The 18,137-nt window shown below is 37.4% G+C and overlaps 1 protein-coding gene across 1 annotated transcript in view; it reads left to right on the forward strand.

Moving 5' to 3' along the window:
* elp2 (elongator acetyltransferase complex subunit 2) overlaps positions 1-18,137 on the forward strand; it is a 42,944-nt gene that overhangs the window by 14,018 nt on the left and 10,789 nt on the right. Inside the window, exons 8-17 of the mRNA XM_014005664.1 lie at positions 2,756-2,902; positions 3,120-3,215; positions 3,665-3,765; positions 12,386-12,517; positions 12,616-12,765; positions 12,939-13,130; positions 13,245-13,314; positions 13,503-13,598; positions 14,795-14,852; positions 17,277-17,349. Coding sequence (XP_013861118.1) covers positions 2,756-2,902; positions 3,120-3,215; positions 3,665-3,765; positions 12,386-12,517; positions 12,616-12,765; positions 12,939-13,130; positions 13,245-13,314; positions 13,503-13,598; positions 14,795-14,852; positions 17,277-17,349 — 1,115 coding nt within the window. The remainder of the gene's footprint in view (positions 1-2,755; positions 2,903-3,119; positions 3,216-3,664; positions 3,766-12,385; positions 12,518-12,615; positions 12,766-12,938; positions 13,131-13,244; positions 13,315-13,502; positions 13,599-14,794; positions 14,853-17,276; positions 17,350-18,137) is intronic.

Here is an 18,137-nt window from a genome sequence, read left to right on the forward strand (position 1 = left end):
GCTTCAGAAAGACCTGGAATTAGCAGGTACGTTTGTTTCAAAGAAAACAATAAGTAATGCACTGAACGTAATGTTATGCATATAACTACTGTTCCCTGAAGGAAAGGAACAAGGTACAACATCATGTATGGGAACCACGCCCCTGCGTGTCCTGGCTGAAGCCACCTCTAATCACGCCTTTAGGCAGGTGACGTGATGACGACAGATGTCAGGCTCCGCCTGCACATATAAATATTGTCGCATCACCGTCACTCCTCAGTTCTACCCCTCTTCACCGAGCCCAGCTGTGCAGCGGGGCCACCATGTGTTGTACCTCGTTCCTTTCCTTCAGGGAACAGTAGTTATATGCATAACATTACGTTCTTAGGTGTCTTGTCATGTGTATGTAGTGAATGCAGGCGGGGCTCAAAGTCCCCTTGTTTTTGTTTTTTTCCCCTCTTTGTGTTGGTTATCGTTGGGACCCTGATTCACACCTTTTGCTCACAGGGGGCTGAGTCATACTTGCAAGTAACTTTAAAGCTTATTTAGTTAGGTCAGTTGGTAGATATGTTGTCTCTTTGAAGGTTGAATCCTGGCTGGGGACCTTTCTGGGTAGAGTTTGCATGTTCTCTCCGTGCATGTGTGGGTTTTCTCCCACAGACCAAAAACATGACCGTTAGGTTGATTTGTAACTCTAAACTGTCCCTAAGTGTGAGTGAGAGAACATACTTGTCAAGTTGTTTTCATTTTGCAGGTATACGGACGTACAGAGCAATCTCGCATATTTTTTTAAAGTTTTACAAATTTCTTCAAAAACTTTCAAATTTATTTAACACGTCAGAGCCTGAAGGACAATAAAAACATCAAACAACCATCTTTCAACCCACTCTACCACTAGAAATAAGTTCTCGCATCCTCATTTCCTCCTGCTTTGCACTGCAGGTGCTGTTTGTCTCTATGTGTCCCTCTGATGGACACTGTCCAGTGTGCACCCTGCTTCTCTCACAGTGCAGACTTGATATGAGCATGAAAGCATGGCCCTGAAAGGAAGAAGCTAGTAAACATAATGGATGGATGGTTTCATCAAAAAATTCTGCACTAACCGCATTTTTATCGCTTCCAACATACTTATTTTTTATTTTGCCTCAGTGTAATTGACCAGAATTATAGACTTATTTGTCTCTAATATTAAAACCATTATTTGTATAAAGTCATGAATAATTCAGCATATCCCAAGTTTTTATTGTGTGACATTTTTGTGGCAGTTTTTGAATCATTTATGCAGAAGCATCAGTTTGACTGTCAGCAGTGCAAGTAGTTGTGGCAGAATTTCAGACAAGAACCAAAACAAATGATTGTCGTCATTATCTCCAAGTGTCACCGCAGCGTGATTGATGTGATCTAATTTAGACTGGCTTCTTGCTCTTTAACAGCAGAGGATTTTTTTTTTTTGTTTTGGCAGAGCTAAAACCTGTCCGGTCGCCACTAAAAAAAAACAAACAAACAAACTGGCAGAAATAATTTAAAAAGACTGGGACACGCAGGAAAAGCAGCATCTGCTCTACTTCCCACCTGTCTGTCTGTTTGTCCTTCACTCCTGCTGGCTCCTACATCACATTCTGAAGCCATCTTTCAAATCTGTGGGTCTAATTCTACTAGATCACTGTTGAGGAAAGGGTTAAACCTCTACAAACATGCTAATGCTGACTCTAAAGGTTAAATTAACAATAAAAAAATACCTCTACTTTGTCCAACTTAACCAGTAAAGTCATGATCACCTCTAATTTAGGATGGATTCTAATATACTTAAAGATAATCTTATTTGTCTGTTTTCAGCCTCCTCCACTTCTTTGTCCTTCAGGCTGTGACTTTAAAATTGATTTCTGCAAAATATTTAAGAGGATGTCTTGGATCTCAAAATGCACCTCAAGGAGAAATAAACTAGAATAGAGGAGGAGCTAGAAGTGAGCCTGTTGTACATTTTTATCAGAACTCAAGTTAACGCCTAGTCGACATAGAATAATGTTATTTTTAACAATTAAATTCATTTCATTCATAAAAACAAAATCTATATACAGCAAAAAAAAAAGTAGGTCATACTGTGAATAAAAAGTTATATCAGTCCCTTATTTTCAAAAAACATCTTCAACCAACAAACAAACTCAAACTTAAATATCTCCAAATTTACAAAAAACAAAACACATCAGATAGCGTTCAATTTTATTTCCAGTAAATACTATAAATGATATATGTTTGCAATAATTTCAACCTAATCATCTTTTAAATTTGATTTTTAGGATTTTCTTTTTTTTACGTTATGTGACTGGCAATATAAAAATACACTCATATTCTGCATCTTGCTGATGCAGTTGTGTTATTATATTTAATGACGTTCGATTTCAAAGATGACGAGGACATGTTATGTTCTAACCTCTTCTAATGTCTCTTCAGGGACTAAGACGCATGTAGAAGACTTGTTATTGCTTTAAAACTGCAGTTTTTCATGAAATACAGTTAACAAATAATGTTTACTACTTTGCAATTACTGCAATAAGTGCCATGTGATAACATATCAGGCGTGCAAATGAGTCAAAAGTGGAAGGCAGCATAGAGCAGCTAACGCTAACCCTAATCAGGTGTGATGAAAGTGACACAAGAAAGTGTTCAATCAAAAGATTTATACCTATAAATATCTTCCAATAAATCAGTTTTAAGGGCATGCACACCCAGTGTCTTTGAGCGAAGGTTTTTGGGATTTCTCTCCGCCTTTTTCCAGGGGCCGAGCTGCTATTAGCCAGCTGTTCACAGGACTCGCTCATCAGAGTGTGGAGGCTGTGTGCCAAATCTGGCTCAGACACCCGCGCCGAAGATGATCACACCGTCATCAAAATGAAAGAGGACGTTTTTGAAGTGAAGGACAGAGGTGAGCGGGCCAGCCAGGCTTGATTACAAAAAAAGGTGTTAATTAAGCAAATGAAGGGATATGATTTTTGAAGGGGAAAGGGAGAAGGACGTTCCTGTCATTGTACATGAAGAAAAAGCTCTTTTTGATCATTTATATCTATACATTCTGTACCCGTTAAGTCTGACTAGATTTTTTCTTTTAGCTTGATCTTTTGCTGTTGGTGTCTTTGTTGCAGAAATGGTCTCTGCGTTTGCTGTGTCCCTTGAGACTGTCTTGGCAGGCCATGAGAACTGGGTTTATGGGGTCCACTGGCAGSCTCCTGTCTACAAAGGTACGCAGAATTTAAAATCCACTCAGAAGACGGGGCCCTTAATTTGCCTATTTTAGGATGGGCTGACATCCTGCCTTGTAGGTCTTTTTAAATATGTGCAACATATCCATAACAAACTTAATGATACATTTTCTTTCAGAATCATCAGTTGATTTTCCTCATTCAGTTGAAACACATTGACTCTATTGCACAGGTTTTGAAACACAAAAAAAAAAAAATATATTTGATAATAATTACAATAAAAAATGTTGTTTCCTGCAAATAATCTCTTCACATCCATTTCCTTTCATCTGAAAATACCTGAAAAAGCATTGATTACACTCATAAGCCACTGGAGGCCTGTCTTAAACTAGAAAATCAGAAAACCAGCAGCTCCTCTGTTAAACAGTATTACAGATGGATAATTGTTCTGGATTTATTCCTGAGCAACTCTTTGTCTCCCCCTGCAGGCGACGAGCTGCAWCAGCCTCTCTGTCTGCTCTCTGCTTCCATGGATAAAACCATGATCATCTGGGCTCCTGAGGAAGAATCTGGAGTCTGGGTGGAGCAGGTCAGTGTTGTCTCGACGCGTGGGAGAGCGTGAGCAGCTACGCAGACACACACACACGCAAAATCAATTACTGCCTTAAGTCAAGACAGGGTTTTGCACCTTCTCCCACACACATGTCCGATTCTTTTCTCTACTTTTCAGCACGATGCCCTTTAGTAACTCCTGACACACACTCAGGCCTCAGCCTTCCTCCCAGAATCCCCTCTCCTGCCGTCGGCGCCCCCTCGTCACTTTCTGTTCACCCTGACATTGAGGTGTCAGGAATAGATGTGATAGACAGTGATGAAGAGGCGCCTGGACCGGCACGCCACAGAGCTTAGACAGGCCGCCGTTGCCCATCCTGATGGTTCCCTTTTTCACTGTGTCACACCATACCTTCTCTTTTACAGCCTGTTCTGAAGTAAATAAGACTCGAGCTGCAGAGGGAGTCTGGCAGAAATCTCATAGCCTTTTTCTGCCTTCTTTCCTGTTAGTTGTTTTTTGTTATTTTTGTTTGTTTGTTTGCAGAAATAACAACAGACAAAAGCTCATCAACAGATACCTCACAAAGGATCAGGGATAAAAGCTAAAAAGGAGAAAGTGAGGGGTTTTGGTCACGGTGGGCAGCGCTGGACAAATCGGATTAACTGGTTGTTTACAATTACTGGGCTGAGAATTTCAAAGTGGACAGTGAAGTAATCAGATAAATCAGGAATTGCAGATTTTATTGATCTGGATTTAATTAATCTTTGGAGTTGAACTTAAAAACCTGTTTGTTTACTGTTGAAAGCATTAGGAACTGATAGTTGATTTGTTTAGTCTTCCTAATTGGTTTGCCTTCCCACAACTTATACTACAAAAKATAGTAATATACAGCTTTTGTTTGAACATGTTATAAGTGACACAGGTGAACTGGGGCATGTTTAAGACAAAGATTGTGAACAAGTCCTTTAAAACATCCAACCAAATATGTTCACCGTTCAGTTGCAGACAGACTGCGTGCTCTTGTCTTGTTTACTTATAAGGACCGCATGAGCGTTATGGTGGCCCTCAAAGGACCAGTTGGAATTAACTTTGATGTTTCGTTTTTAACTTCGACTAAACAGGAAACATCATGTTCCTTGTCTCATTGCTACAGCTGAGCACCATTAACAAACAATAACTGAGTTCTACATGGTATTTCCTGCATAGAAACAGTGTTTTAACACATCCTTCTATAAACACTGAAAAGTACAAAGTGTACTGCTGACTAACTGAAAAACAAACAAAAAAACAGAAATACTAGAGATCGACCGATACAGATTTTTGAAGGCCGATAACGATTTTTTTTTTTACATCAGTCTAACCATCACTGTCACATTTTGGTTAAATTTGGCATTTTGGATTTTACAAATTTCTTAAATTATAATGTTTTAAAAATGATTTTTAAGTGTTTAAATGGACTTGCACCAAGACTATTAAGCGATTGTGTACAGAGACTGCAGGGTAACAGCAGATCTACCAGAGCAGCTTTGGAAGGAAATTSTAAGGTCCCCTTTCGAAGAACAACTTTTGCTCAAAGTGCTCTGTCTGTGAGGATCTACAATTTGGAATTCACTTCCTGTTAATTTAAAGTCTGTAACCAGTTTTAGAATGTTCAAAAACMAAACAAAACTCTGGTTACGTCAAAAACAGACCTGTACTCACTTTTGATGTTTTACATTTCACTGTTTGTATATAGTATGTTGTGCTATTTTAACTGATTATCATTTCAATTTTTAGAGTTATTTTTTAGGGACAAGTGCTGCGAATTAGCTGTTGCTATTGCACCATGATGCAAACATGGGACTGCTGTTTTATTCAGTTTGTCTATGTCGATGTGTGTCTGTCCCTATAAATTATTAAATAAATAACCGATACGCTGATACTTGCAGCCGATTATTTTTTTTTTGGCCGATTCTTGAAGCCGATACTGCCTTTTCTTCTCCATTAACATGAAAAAATAAGAATGATAACAACTGTTACACAGGTCTCAATTTAAAACAAAACAAAACAAACAAACAAAAACATTTATTAACTGAGCCTTGTCTTATGCAGGCTGTATGAAGTGCTGCCCCACAGGATTCTTTCAGCCCTTTCTTAAAAAAATAAAAAAAATAAATTATTTATTTTATCTAGCGCTAAGTATTCTGTTTTTATTTGTGTATTAATCAGATTAATATTTTTTTTACATAAAATAAAATAACTATGTTTTAATATCCCAGCATTTTTGATGCAAAAACAGCAACATGCCTGATTAAAACTGTCAGAGGAACAGAGAGACAAAGGAGACACACACATACATCTTGCTATCTTTGTGAGGACTACACACACACACACACGCACACACACACACACAGTCTGCCTCAGTCTATGCCCGTTTTTTTACACCGGGCAAAAAATGCATTTAAACCAACTGTTAACTTTAGATCACAGTTTGAACCGATATAAGGAAAAAACGCAAATTTCAGCTAAAAATATCGGCCGGCCGATGTATCGGTCGACCCCTAAGAAATACTAAAGTAAGAGGAATTACTCACTGTTGAGTTGTTGTGAGTAGCTGCTGTCTATTCTGAACTCTTACACTTTCTGACAGGGAATTCCTACTGGAGAGGTATTCCAGTTTAAATTTACAGCTTGTAAGTGTGAAATTTCCACTTTCCAGTACAACTGGGCTGCAGCAAAAGTAGCTAGCACAAATGCTAAAAATGGAGATTGTACATGGCGATTTTCCCCAAACCCTTTGCTCTGTSACCTTGTGGTGGGATGCCGTCATTCACAGGTAAAAAAAATTGACTACTATTATTGGAGATGTTTATGGTCGGTGTTAGCTTTGAAGCAGCATACATTTATTTTAAAGACATAATACATCTATGAAGCTCACACCTCATGATGTGGCAGGCCWCATTTGRCCTGCGGACCTTGAGTTGACACAKGATTATCATGTCATGTGTATCTGAGTTACAAAACATTTGACTGTTTTACAGTAACTGTAAAAAGAAATCGTTGAAAAGAAAATAATAAAATGTGTCTGAGCATAGAAAAAAACGGTATCTGTGACTTGAGTTTCTTTGAAAAATAGTAAATATTTGAATGAGGTCTAAATCAATGGTAGACATGAGTCTGGTTTCAATGGTTTTCAGGATTTATTTCTTTTTTATTAAATGACTGAAGGGCAGAATGAGCAGGAACCGCCTCCCTCAGGTTTTGTGTTGTGATTCAATGGATTATGCTGGCTTCCTTAGATTGTGTGCAATGCCCTGAGAYGACACTTGTTGTGACTTGGCTCTATATAAAWAACYTGAATTGAATTGAAGTGAGTTCTCTCTCCACATTGTTTTTCAGTCAGCTGTATCCGACAGCCAACCTGTCCTGAAAAMTGTCCAAATCAACTGTTGGATAAATTTAATTATTTTGGTCACCRCCGGGAAAAAAATACAGAAGGCTACCACAAGATGAAACACATGATTTTACACAACCTGTTACTTCATTTTAAACACWGTTGTCTTAACACAAATGTTTGTGAGAACTTGTGTGTAATAAACATCCTACTGCAACAGTTTTCCTGAAGCAGACAGCACGACTTACATYATTTAGTCAGATTCCTGTTGTTACTTCATGCTATGAAGAATGGCAGGAAATTTAGAGTATTTTGCACATTTTGTATTTTTAATTTAATCTAGTATCAGTTGGATTTTTTTTATCCACTGTCATTAACATCTTTTTAGATCCCACCTTTAAACCAGCCTGCAGGCTCTCTGCTCTTTTTGCTCACTGTGTTGATTGTAAAGTGAGCACAAATGTGAGTCTGTGAGTGCAGCCACACTAGCTGACACTCATATGTGCTTATTTATATCTGTGCATGCTGCAACACCTAATTAACAGRAAAAAAATATTCCAGGCTGTTTGGATATCAGCTGGTTCAGGTGATTTGTTAGCTGTGGTGCTAGTGAAAGTGTGCTTTTTCTAACAAAATCTGAATTTTTACCTCCCAAGTAAAACTAGGTAATACTTCCTGAAAATGTTTTTTTTTTGTAAAATGCTACACAAAACTAGTATTTTTGTAGACATACTGCTAGAACCTTATACCCGTCTATAACATGTAGGTAAATACTGCAGATGTTTTGCTAATTTCTTTCCAAAACTTYTAAAATTTTACTCCTGATGTGACAAAAATTCATTTTTACAACACTGAAACTGCTGAAGAAAACAGGGTGGAGGGACATTAAATGTAACAAATGAAAATATTGTAATAGAATGGAAGAATGCACATTTACAATATTATTATAATATACATAGATACTGCAAAAACAATTTTTGATGGGTTGTTCAGCCTCAATAATTATATTTACTTTTTCTTTGTTTTCCTTTTTATTTTAAAATTTAATCTAAGTTTTACATGTTTCTGTTCTCCTCCCCTCTTTTTTTCACTTCTCCCCGGTCTTCTCCCCTCCACATCTCCCTTTGAGCTCCCAGCAGCTGCGGTCGCACTAGATTTAACGCAAGTGTGAGGAGAAGACACACTTCTGCCCATCTGCCCCACACCTTTTCTTTTTTTAGTTCTCAAACACATCATGTTCTCAGGTGGTTCAGGGCTTCACACACAAACACTCCTATTTTTGTTCAAATGCAAACATTTAAAAGGGACAAAGGCACATCCATACATCCTGGGATGTGGCGCGTGAAAAACACCACACACACATCTCTGTGCAGAAGTGGCTCACCTCGGCAGAGTGTGATTACGCTGGAGGGTGATGAGAAAGATTCTACGCTTGATCAGTTACATTTTTGCACCTTTGATCTCCTCATTCACATCCACAGTGACGAGCAACAAAGACCACAGAGAGGAGAGAGCGTGAAAGTCTCGAGTTTTCTCTCTGACAAAGACTCGATGATTAGGGCCCGAAGCCACTGCTGATGTCACTTTTTCTTCTCGGGAACATAAAATTAAAGAGGTCAGAGGGGGGTAACTGAGGGAGCAGCAGCAGGAGAGAAGTTTGCTGAAAAAAAGCCTTTTCTTCCAACTTGATTCTTTTATTTTCTTGAACTTGTRTGAGGTTTTTGTTGAATGGGAAAATGCACAACGTACATCACCTTTTTATTCCTCCTTTTCAGTTGGAGACGTAGACCATGTCTGCAAAAGAAGCTTAACCTCTAAAGCTTTGTCTCACACACACACATACAACAATAAAACCCCAGGGCATTCTGTTTTATCTGCATTTTGTTTCTACCTTTACAAATTAGAAATTAAAGGCATTTGGTCCTTTCTGGTTGATTTTTTTCCTCTTTGGTGCCTCAATTATCCAGAACAAGACTCATCCTCATTAAAGTCTGAAGTTTTTGGCGGAGTAAATTGCACAGCACTAAATAGCCGACCATGTTTGTCTTAATTACCTAATTTTTACGGAGAAGTGTTCCACATCTTCATGCTGATTAGAGTAATTGGTGAGATCTAAAGGACAGCAGGATTAGCAGAAGGGCGGTCAGGACCAACCTCTGCTTTGAAAAAAAAAAAAAAAAGCAAAAAACAAAACAACCACCCAACTTGATACAGGGACTGGTAATAAACGTATAGTTGACCATCCAAGCCTGCTGAAACACTGTGAGTAATTACTAGTTTGTGTTGCAAAGGAGCCTGTTTTCAGGCCTTTTTGTAGAGTTCAAAGACTTAAAAGCATCAACATCAAACTCCTGTTATTACTGCCTGCTGCCATGAAAGGCAGGTGATATAAAGCAATCACTGGCAAAACATCCACAACTCTTTTCAGTATGGTTGCCTCAGTTAATCACTTTAGCAAACCTCAAAATGGCTGTAAATGGGTCAGTTTTAGAGCTGCTGAGCTAAATTAGGTGTGGTTGTAACGTGAAGTTAATGAAATTCCCACAAAATAATGCATCTACTATTGAATAATTTTGAGGCCAACTTAAATAAAAATGTTGGCCTCAGCTACAGTAGCTGAACTTGACCATGAGTCATTTCATTTTAATGAGCTAAGATTTGGTGTGGTAGTAGCTGAGAGTCATTCCCACACATACTCTGAGTTCTAAAAGATTGCTTTTAAAACTGTGGCCGGCAAGGTTGTAAGTGAAAGTGTTTCTTTCGTGAATACTTTTTATATCATAAAATAACATTAGTTATGTTTTCTGAACGGTTTCATCAAATTGTGACAGAACTTCTAAATAATGTCGGGACTTCTTCATTCTCCTCTGGCTCTGGTCAGAGACTGGCTCCAACTCGAGGCTGGATGGACGAGTCTTCCCTTGTCGACATCTTTTAATCCATTTGTAAATCAAACGTTCCGGCACTGCTACATAATCATATGTCCATTATCAAACTACATGGACCTTCTTATTGTAACCCTTGAAGTTATTCAGACCAAGCCATTGTAGTTCCACTTTATTTAGGCCCCAAGTGAATGATTTAAATGTAAAAAAGAAGGATTTAAAAGCAGGATATGTCTCCTTAAAAACCTGTGCTGTATAGGTATAGATATGGTCAAAATCCCTAGGAGGAGTTCGCAAAAGTTTGACGTGAGCGAAATTGAAAATCGGCCAAAATTTGACCTTTGACCCAAAATGGCCGACTTCCTGTTGGTTTTAGGGCATACCTCCCAAGAGACTTTTTTTCTTGGTTTGGGGAGATCTACCTACTGTATATCTCGAATTTCAGTGCTCTAGGACTTACCAGTTCCTCTATCTCACGTTAGGTGGCGCATGAGTGTAGGTTTCCTCAGCTTAGCTAAGCTTTGTTTATGTTCATACCTTCTCATTTCTATCATCCTTGTTGTATTAGTTTAATAACACTCTTCAGCGATGAGAATTATGCTTCCATATTGTTCCTTCTCGTGAACAAGACAGATTATGGAGTTTTGCCTCTTTTTTTTCTGATTTATGACTGGATCCCATGTGCAAAATTTGAAAATCAATTAGCTTAATGTTGCATCTCTTTCTTTCAGTCTCACCATCTATTCCTCTCCTCATATGAATCTCCTCCCTTTATGTCTTCTTTGGTCYCTCTCACCGGAGGATCGAGCCATCACGCCTTTATGTCTGCCATTCGTTCCGCCATGCTTCAGCGTGCATACCTGCATTATTTTGAAGGTCGCTGATGACCAACGATGAGACTACATAATTGACGACCTCACTTTCCTGCCTCAGATAGTTGACAGACATGCCGCCAGCGAGGACTGTTTCTTCTTGTTTCAGTCAAGAAAGTCTTTTTGTATTTTCTTCCCTGCCCATAATCAAGAGTCCAATCACAAGCTAATTGAAAAAAAAATGATGTAGTTAAATCTGGATTTAAAGTGCAGTAGAGGGAACGGTGAATCGCCTCCAGTGATGGTTATTTTTCCATCGATTTAAATTTATCGTTCCTTTGGGGTCATTTTTTTCTGCTTTAGGGACCCATAAGCCTTTTAATGGTTTTAGTTCCTGGTGATGGTGAGCCATTAACTTAATAGCCTCAAAGCCAGAATTTTTTATACCTGTCTAATATTTCTAAAACTAAGCTTGTATTTTTCCCTAACCAGATCTCAATTAAATATGTATCATTGCAACCATTTTTAAATTTTTAATACTTTAAAGTCAGCGAGGGAAACTATTCTCCACTGTGGCTTATTTACCATTTTTAATGTTTTTTCCCCTTTTTTGTGTCTTAAAATATATTTTTTTCTTTGTCTGTTTTACATAAATTTTTTATTTTTTTATTCAAACGCTTTATATTTTTTTGTCTTTTCAAAACCTTTAAAGAAACTTAGTGAGTCACAATGACCTTATATAGTGGTAAACAAGGATAATAATTATTTTGTCAGGGTAACTGTTGTGCTTGCTTAAATCAAAAAGGCCTCTCTGTCCTAGAAAGTCATTTGAATCCACAAAAGTGATGACATAATTCTTTGTATGCTCAAAAGCAAAGATGTCTATGATTGGATGAGCAGTGAAAATCCTAAAAGAGCTCTTTTTATGTTCTGTCATTATTCTGACTTTAAAGGCAGTGATTATTTTTTTACTTTTGCGTTTTTTAGTGATCATTTGTCCCACATTGAGTTCTTACTGTCAACATGAACAACAGTCAGACTCCAAACCCAGTTATCTGCCAGTTTTCTCAAACTGTGTAATTTTTCATGATTATTTGTTTAATGTAATATGCCATGCTTCAGTAGCTTTGCTGTGTGATAGACAAATGTGTTTTTGTTTGCTTTATTCAATTCTAATGAGTCCCATTTTTAAATACTTTCTCATTTGATTTGTCAGACTAATTTTTTCTTCTTTCACTTCTGCCCACCATTATAAAGTCTGTTAGTTAATGAGTCTTGCACAAAGACCAAGAATAATTTTGACAAGCCTTACTTTTTTTCCCCTCACATGTTTTCTGTAAAAGTCCAAATTAAGTCTGAACACAGAACTGAGGTGTTTGTCAAAACAAATTAGCTTTGTACTCTATTGCTTTATGACATCTATTTTGTTGCTGTTTCTCTATATGTGGTGCTTTGGATTCATGTCTTCACGTTTTCTTGATGACTGACTCAGAAATCAAATCTTCACCCATCTGACATACGTTAACGTAGACGACTTGATGGCTCTGATTGTCACACATGCATGTTTTTTCTTTCTTCAACACCAGATGCGGGTAGGGGAGGTGGGTGGAAACACTTTGGGCTTCTACGGCTGCCAGATGAGCCCTGATGGTGCGATGATTGTGGCTCACTCTTTTCACGGAGCACTGCATCTTTGGTGCAAGGATCAGGACAAAGAGGTGAAAGTCGTGGCAACGCAGGTTTAAGAGCTTTGCCGTAAGAACTGGTGGTTTGGGATTGATATCGCCCAAATAAACAAAATGCTCTTTGTATCCAGGGAGAGTGGAGACCAGGAGTTGTGATATCGGGTCATTTTAATGCTGTCCAAGACCTGAGCTGGGATCCTGAAGGTGAATTCATCCTCACTGTGGGGTCAGATCAGACCACCAGACTGTTCACTCCATGGAAGAAGCAGGACAGTAAACAGGTAAAGTCAGATTCAAATAGATCGAGGTTTCTGAGACTAGACTGGGAAAAGGGGCCAAAGAGACCCGTTGATTGATCAAAGAATCTTTCTGCTCAGGAGCAATGATCAGAGTTTTGGTCTTATTGGAATTTAATTGAAGAAAGTAATTTTTTGTGTGTTTGTTCCCACTCCAGATAACCTGGCATGAACTCTCCCGACCTCAGATCCATGGGTACGACATGCAGTGTCTGTCCATGGTTGGGAGGTTTCAGTTTGTGTCAGGAGCTGATGAGAAGGTCCTCAGAGTCTTTCAGGCACCCTCGAATTTTGTGGAGAACTTTGCCAACATATCAGGGACTTCAAAGGAAAAGCTGCTGGCTTCCAGTGTGAGTGCCCTCTGTGCTCAGATTACATCTCAAAAAAAACAATCTCCCAAATGCTAACATTACTGCGGAGTGTTTTCTTTATTTGTGAATGCCTTTGCTTCTTGTTTTTGTCAGGACTCAGCCAGCCTTCCAGAAGGAGCGAGCACACCTGCCTTGGGACTTTCCAACAAGGCAGTATTTCAAGGTAAAACACGAGCCCTGCAGTTTTACTGCAGCCACGTTTCATCCGATAATCACTTTTCATTCAAAAATCAATTTCTCTCCATGCTGTACTCAGAACCTGCTGTGCCCAGTTGAGTTTATAGTTTTTTTTTTCAGTGTTTTTTTTTTAATTTTATTTTATGTGATATAATTGTCAAACAATTTTTATAGGTGACCTTGTCCCCAAAACCAATGAAGATGAGGGACATTTCAACAGCAAATCTGATCAATACCAGGAGTCGTACTTTCATCCTCTCATCCTGACTGGTACAGTAAAACTACAAAACCTAATTTTCTTTCCTAAAATATGAATAATGTGGCAGATAAATGACTTAAAAGGGAAATGCTGCCCCTTCTTCAATATTTGATCCAAAATTTTCCATTGCCGTCCTGTGAGAAGTCCGACACACATTTAAAGGTTTATTTTTATTTTGCCTCTTACCAAAGGGACTATCCAAACTACACTCAGTCTGTGAGGGTGAAGGCTTTCAGTAACCAATTTAGAATAAAACACAGAACAAGAAATCAAGAACAAAATTAATAGAAAATGTTTGTTAGAAATGTGCAAAAAGGAACAGAAAAAGAAATAAAAATAACATTAAAGAAAAGAACGATCAGATTTTTAAAAACCCTGGGCTTGAGGCTGGCAGGGGGTGGAGGGCTGTCATCAGGATGATTGAAGCCACTACTTCATCAGCAATGCTAATTACAACGCAGGCTTATGTGGCTGCAAAGTTAAACATCGATAACCCTGGGCAGTGTTTGCATCAACCGAGTGTGGAGGCTGTTCTTAACAACGCTGTTCCACTTGTTAGATTGGCTTCTGTAGGCAGGCAGTAAGGAATAATTAGGCTCAATGGTGAGCTGATGACCAATAACAATGACTTACAGAGCAAGTGGAGCTTTTCATTATGTTTAATACAAAGGCAAGCCTTGCATGGACAGATCCTGTTGTGAGGAGAAAGACCGACTCTGGGCTCAATTTGGTCAACCTTAAACTTGCCAAGAATTACAGATAAAAGAATTACAGATAAAAGCTGCAATATAATAATTTTTTTCAGGTAATGTAGCAGCTATTTGGTAGGACTCTGAGGTTTTATGCAAACCAAATACAAAGCGAAGCTATGTGAATGTGAAGGAACATGTCAGCCTAGCATGTAGCTTTAATTCTTGAAGTAATTTTTTTCACTAACTCTTTATTGTATTATTTTCTTTTTTTCCCCTTTTATATCATGCAGTGCCATCTCTTGTTACCAGTACAGGGATTTGAGGAAGAGAAATGAACTTGACTTGAATGCTATTTTTATTATAAATTGGGACTGATTCTATTTGAATTTCATAATCCAGCTCAGTCTTCAAGACCTTCAGTCATTTTGTGTAAATTTTGAAGTGTGTAGTTAAAGCTAATTGTGTTTTCTATGCATTTTTCATTGTGTGTGTGTGTGTATGTGTGTTGTGTACAGAGCCACCACCAGAGGATCATCTTCTCCAAAACACACTTTGGCCCGAGGTCCAGAAACTGTAAGTAACACAATTTTTGTTTGTCTCTCTCTCTGGATGGATTTAATTTTTCCACTTAACTCATACGCRTTTAAGCTTTGATGATAAGACCAATATGATCTTTTAATATCCTAATTATTGAAAAACTTTAGGAATGCATTTTTTTATTATTTAGTACCTTTTTAGGGGTCCTAAATGTGAAAGCAGAAGCTAAAGAAAATTTGTATTTGTACTGAATCTGTGTAAGAAAATTATCTTTTATTTTGAGCAAAGATGCGTAATGTTCTTACTTTTGATTGATAAAAATCCAATACAGAGACATTAAAGAATAAAATCCTAATCAAATAAAGAACTTGTAGAAAACTGTTCTGATCCTTTGAAGAAATGTGATAACTGGGTTGATTATAAAGATATGAATAAAAGCCTCTCCTTCCATTGCAATCTTTAAATCTTATTTATCATTCCAACATTAATACACTTGGTGTTATTGCGCCAAACAAAATGGCTTACATAAAAAGCTTGGATRGCTTTCTTGTTCTGTTATTGTTAATCAATATTACCTTTATTGGAAAACTGCCATCTTACACTGCTCGAAGGTAGGAGTGCTCCAGACCAAAACAGACTCAATTTAATTTTTTTAATTGCATCTCAATTAGGTTCAGTTAGAGATAATACTGTACGGGTATAAGTCCTTTTTCATTTTCTGTCTGCAGGAGTGTTATGGGTCCTGTGGAAAGTAGCTGATGATCTTAATAATCACAAACCAGATGGGAAACAAACAGTTGTGGTGCTGTTACTGCTTCAATGTGTTTTTTGAATAAATCACAAGTACACCTCCCAGAATGCTTCACAGTGTTAACGTACAGACACTTTCTTTTCCCTAGGCCTTTTTTCCATATCATAAAAAAATAAAAACAACCTGTCATGGACTAATAAAACCAAAACACATATTTCCTCCAGTCAAACCTCCCTTCGTTGTCTTTCTGGATCCAAGCAGTTTTATTTTGCTGTGATTTTCTTGGCAGTAATTTGACTCTGTAGGCTTGATTTGCACAGTTTCTTCAGGAGAGTTAATGCATTTAGTGTAGACTTCAGTTGGTTTTATTTATTTAGAGTGTTAATCATGGCTACATTACATTACATTATCTTGTATGCATTTGTTTTCAAAATTGTTTGTCAGCATCTTTGAAAACAGATAATGTGCTTACATTAGAGGCAATATTATCCTAACTTCAACTAAATACCTTATTTTCTTGTYCTGTTGGTTTGTTTGAGGTTTTGCACAGTGAGTTTGCTGGTGTGCCAATAAGTTGAATCCTCTTGAGCTACAAATGTGAAACCATTTGAACAAATACTTGACAAAACAGGTTAATGTCTAGTTTAAGAATGGAAGAAGTCCAAGCCAATAAAACATTTCAGGTATTTGCAGTGTTTGAAGAATGCAAGGAGTCTGCATCAAACAGATCAGAAATGTTAAATTCTTTAAGCACTTTTGTTATTTAGATGATTTTAGGATATAGGAAATGCTAAAAATTAGGAGCATCTGTTGCATGTGTGAATAAACTCTAAAAAAATGACCCAATGAAAGATTTTCATTTGGTTTTTAACGAGGCAGCTTTTCCAGATGGAATTGGGTTTGTTTGCTTTTGCCCGAGGGTTTTATTGTTTCTGAAAATGGTAGATTCCCAAAGACTCTCCATTGTTGTTCCCTACCTTTCTGTCAGCCAATCGAAATCCAACTTTCTGCCATCCCATGAGCCTCCTCTCCAGGRTGAATATATTGCCTCCATTTGTTGCCAATGCTAAATCCATTTACCAGTCAATCTGCTATAAACATGACGTATGGTGTGGCCTTTCATTTGAGGTGTGGACATCGTGTGTGTTTGTGTGTGTGTTGAAAAGCATTTTTTTCTGCCTCCATTTGGCTTCACCTCTTGAATCACTTAGCGCATAATAGAAACATTAAAATGAGTAAGTGATCAAATTATATTTGTGGTATAAATAATGCTCTCGCCAATGTGGCCAAATCGCTGCGACGTTTAAAAGCTTCCGAGTAAAGAAAGAATTATTTTCCTCCTGAACTGTTAGGGTTTGAGTTTATTTTAAAATGACCAGGTAATGGCAAGCTAAAAGCAATTAGTCTCCGACTGACTGGCTGCTACATTATCATTATCTACCTTGGTTGGTAGGAAAAGGACTATTCAACACTGATAGTTTGTTTTTCATCTTATAATTAATATGTATTGTAATAGCTGAAGTTTTGAAGGTTTTTGAAAAGATGCTTTAGAACAAAGTTAGTGTTAAACTTACTATCAGACTATTATTACTATTATTAGTACTTTTTTGTGTCAGTTTACTTTTTATTCTCTCTGACCTAAAACATTTTGTTTGCTCCAAGAGCTGCTCATGATTAGTCTCTGAATTTCTGCAATTCTTTGTCTCCAGATATGGCCATGGCTTTGAGATGTTCTGTCTTGCGTCTGACAGCACCAGGACGCTGGTTGCATCTGCATGCAAGGTCAGCCCACAGACAACAWCCTCAGTTTAGAAAAAGTTGGGACGATGTGGAAATATTGACAAATCTCATAAGCGTGTAATTTACTCACAGTGGAACATAATCCAAACACTTGATATGCTCACAGTATGAAATTATGCAATATTTAGAATAAAAAAGGTCATTTTGATTTAGATGGAATGCAACATGTTTGTTTTTGTTCATATTTTACACAACATCCCAGTTTTTTTTTAGAATTGGGGTTGTAAATCATAGTAAGAATTGGAAATGTTTAAAATACAAAGGTATGTAAGTAAAGTAATTAAACTTGTTTAGCATTTTTCACAGTCAACTAGCCACAATGTGTTTCACAATAAAGCAGAATAACACACAACAGAGCATAAAACAATACATTGATAAATGATAAAGCAATAATAAGACAAACATTTAAAATCACACAGTCACGTTAAAAGCAGCTTAAGCTGTTTTAAAAATGTATTCATTTATTTTATTTATTTAAAAATGTATTCATTTCATTTGTAACAATTATATACAAAACAAAGAACAAAAAAAAACACGCAATCAAAATAAAATGGTTGATTATAATATTCTACTGGTAATGTATAAGGCCCACAAAAACACATAACCTTTAAACATCCAAGTAAATTCTGTTAAGAGAAAGAGTTGTTATAACCTTAAAAGAACAGAGATACAGCAGGTAAAATAAGTATTGAACACGTCAACATTTTTCTCAGTAAATATATTACTAGAGGTGCTAATGACATGAAATTTTCACCAGATGTCGGTAACAA

Source organism: Austrofundulus limnaeus, unplaced genomic scaffold (genome assembly GCF_001266775.1).
Source record: "Austrofundulus limnaeus strain Quisiro unplaced genomic scaffold, Austrofundulus_limnaeus-1.0 Scaffold32, whole genome shotgun sequence".
Taxonomy (NCBI): Eukaryota; Metazoa; Chordata; class Actinopteri; order Cyprinodontiformes; family Rivulidae; genus Austrofundulus; species Austrofundulus limnaeus.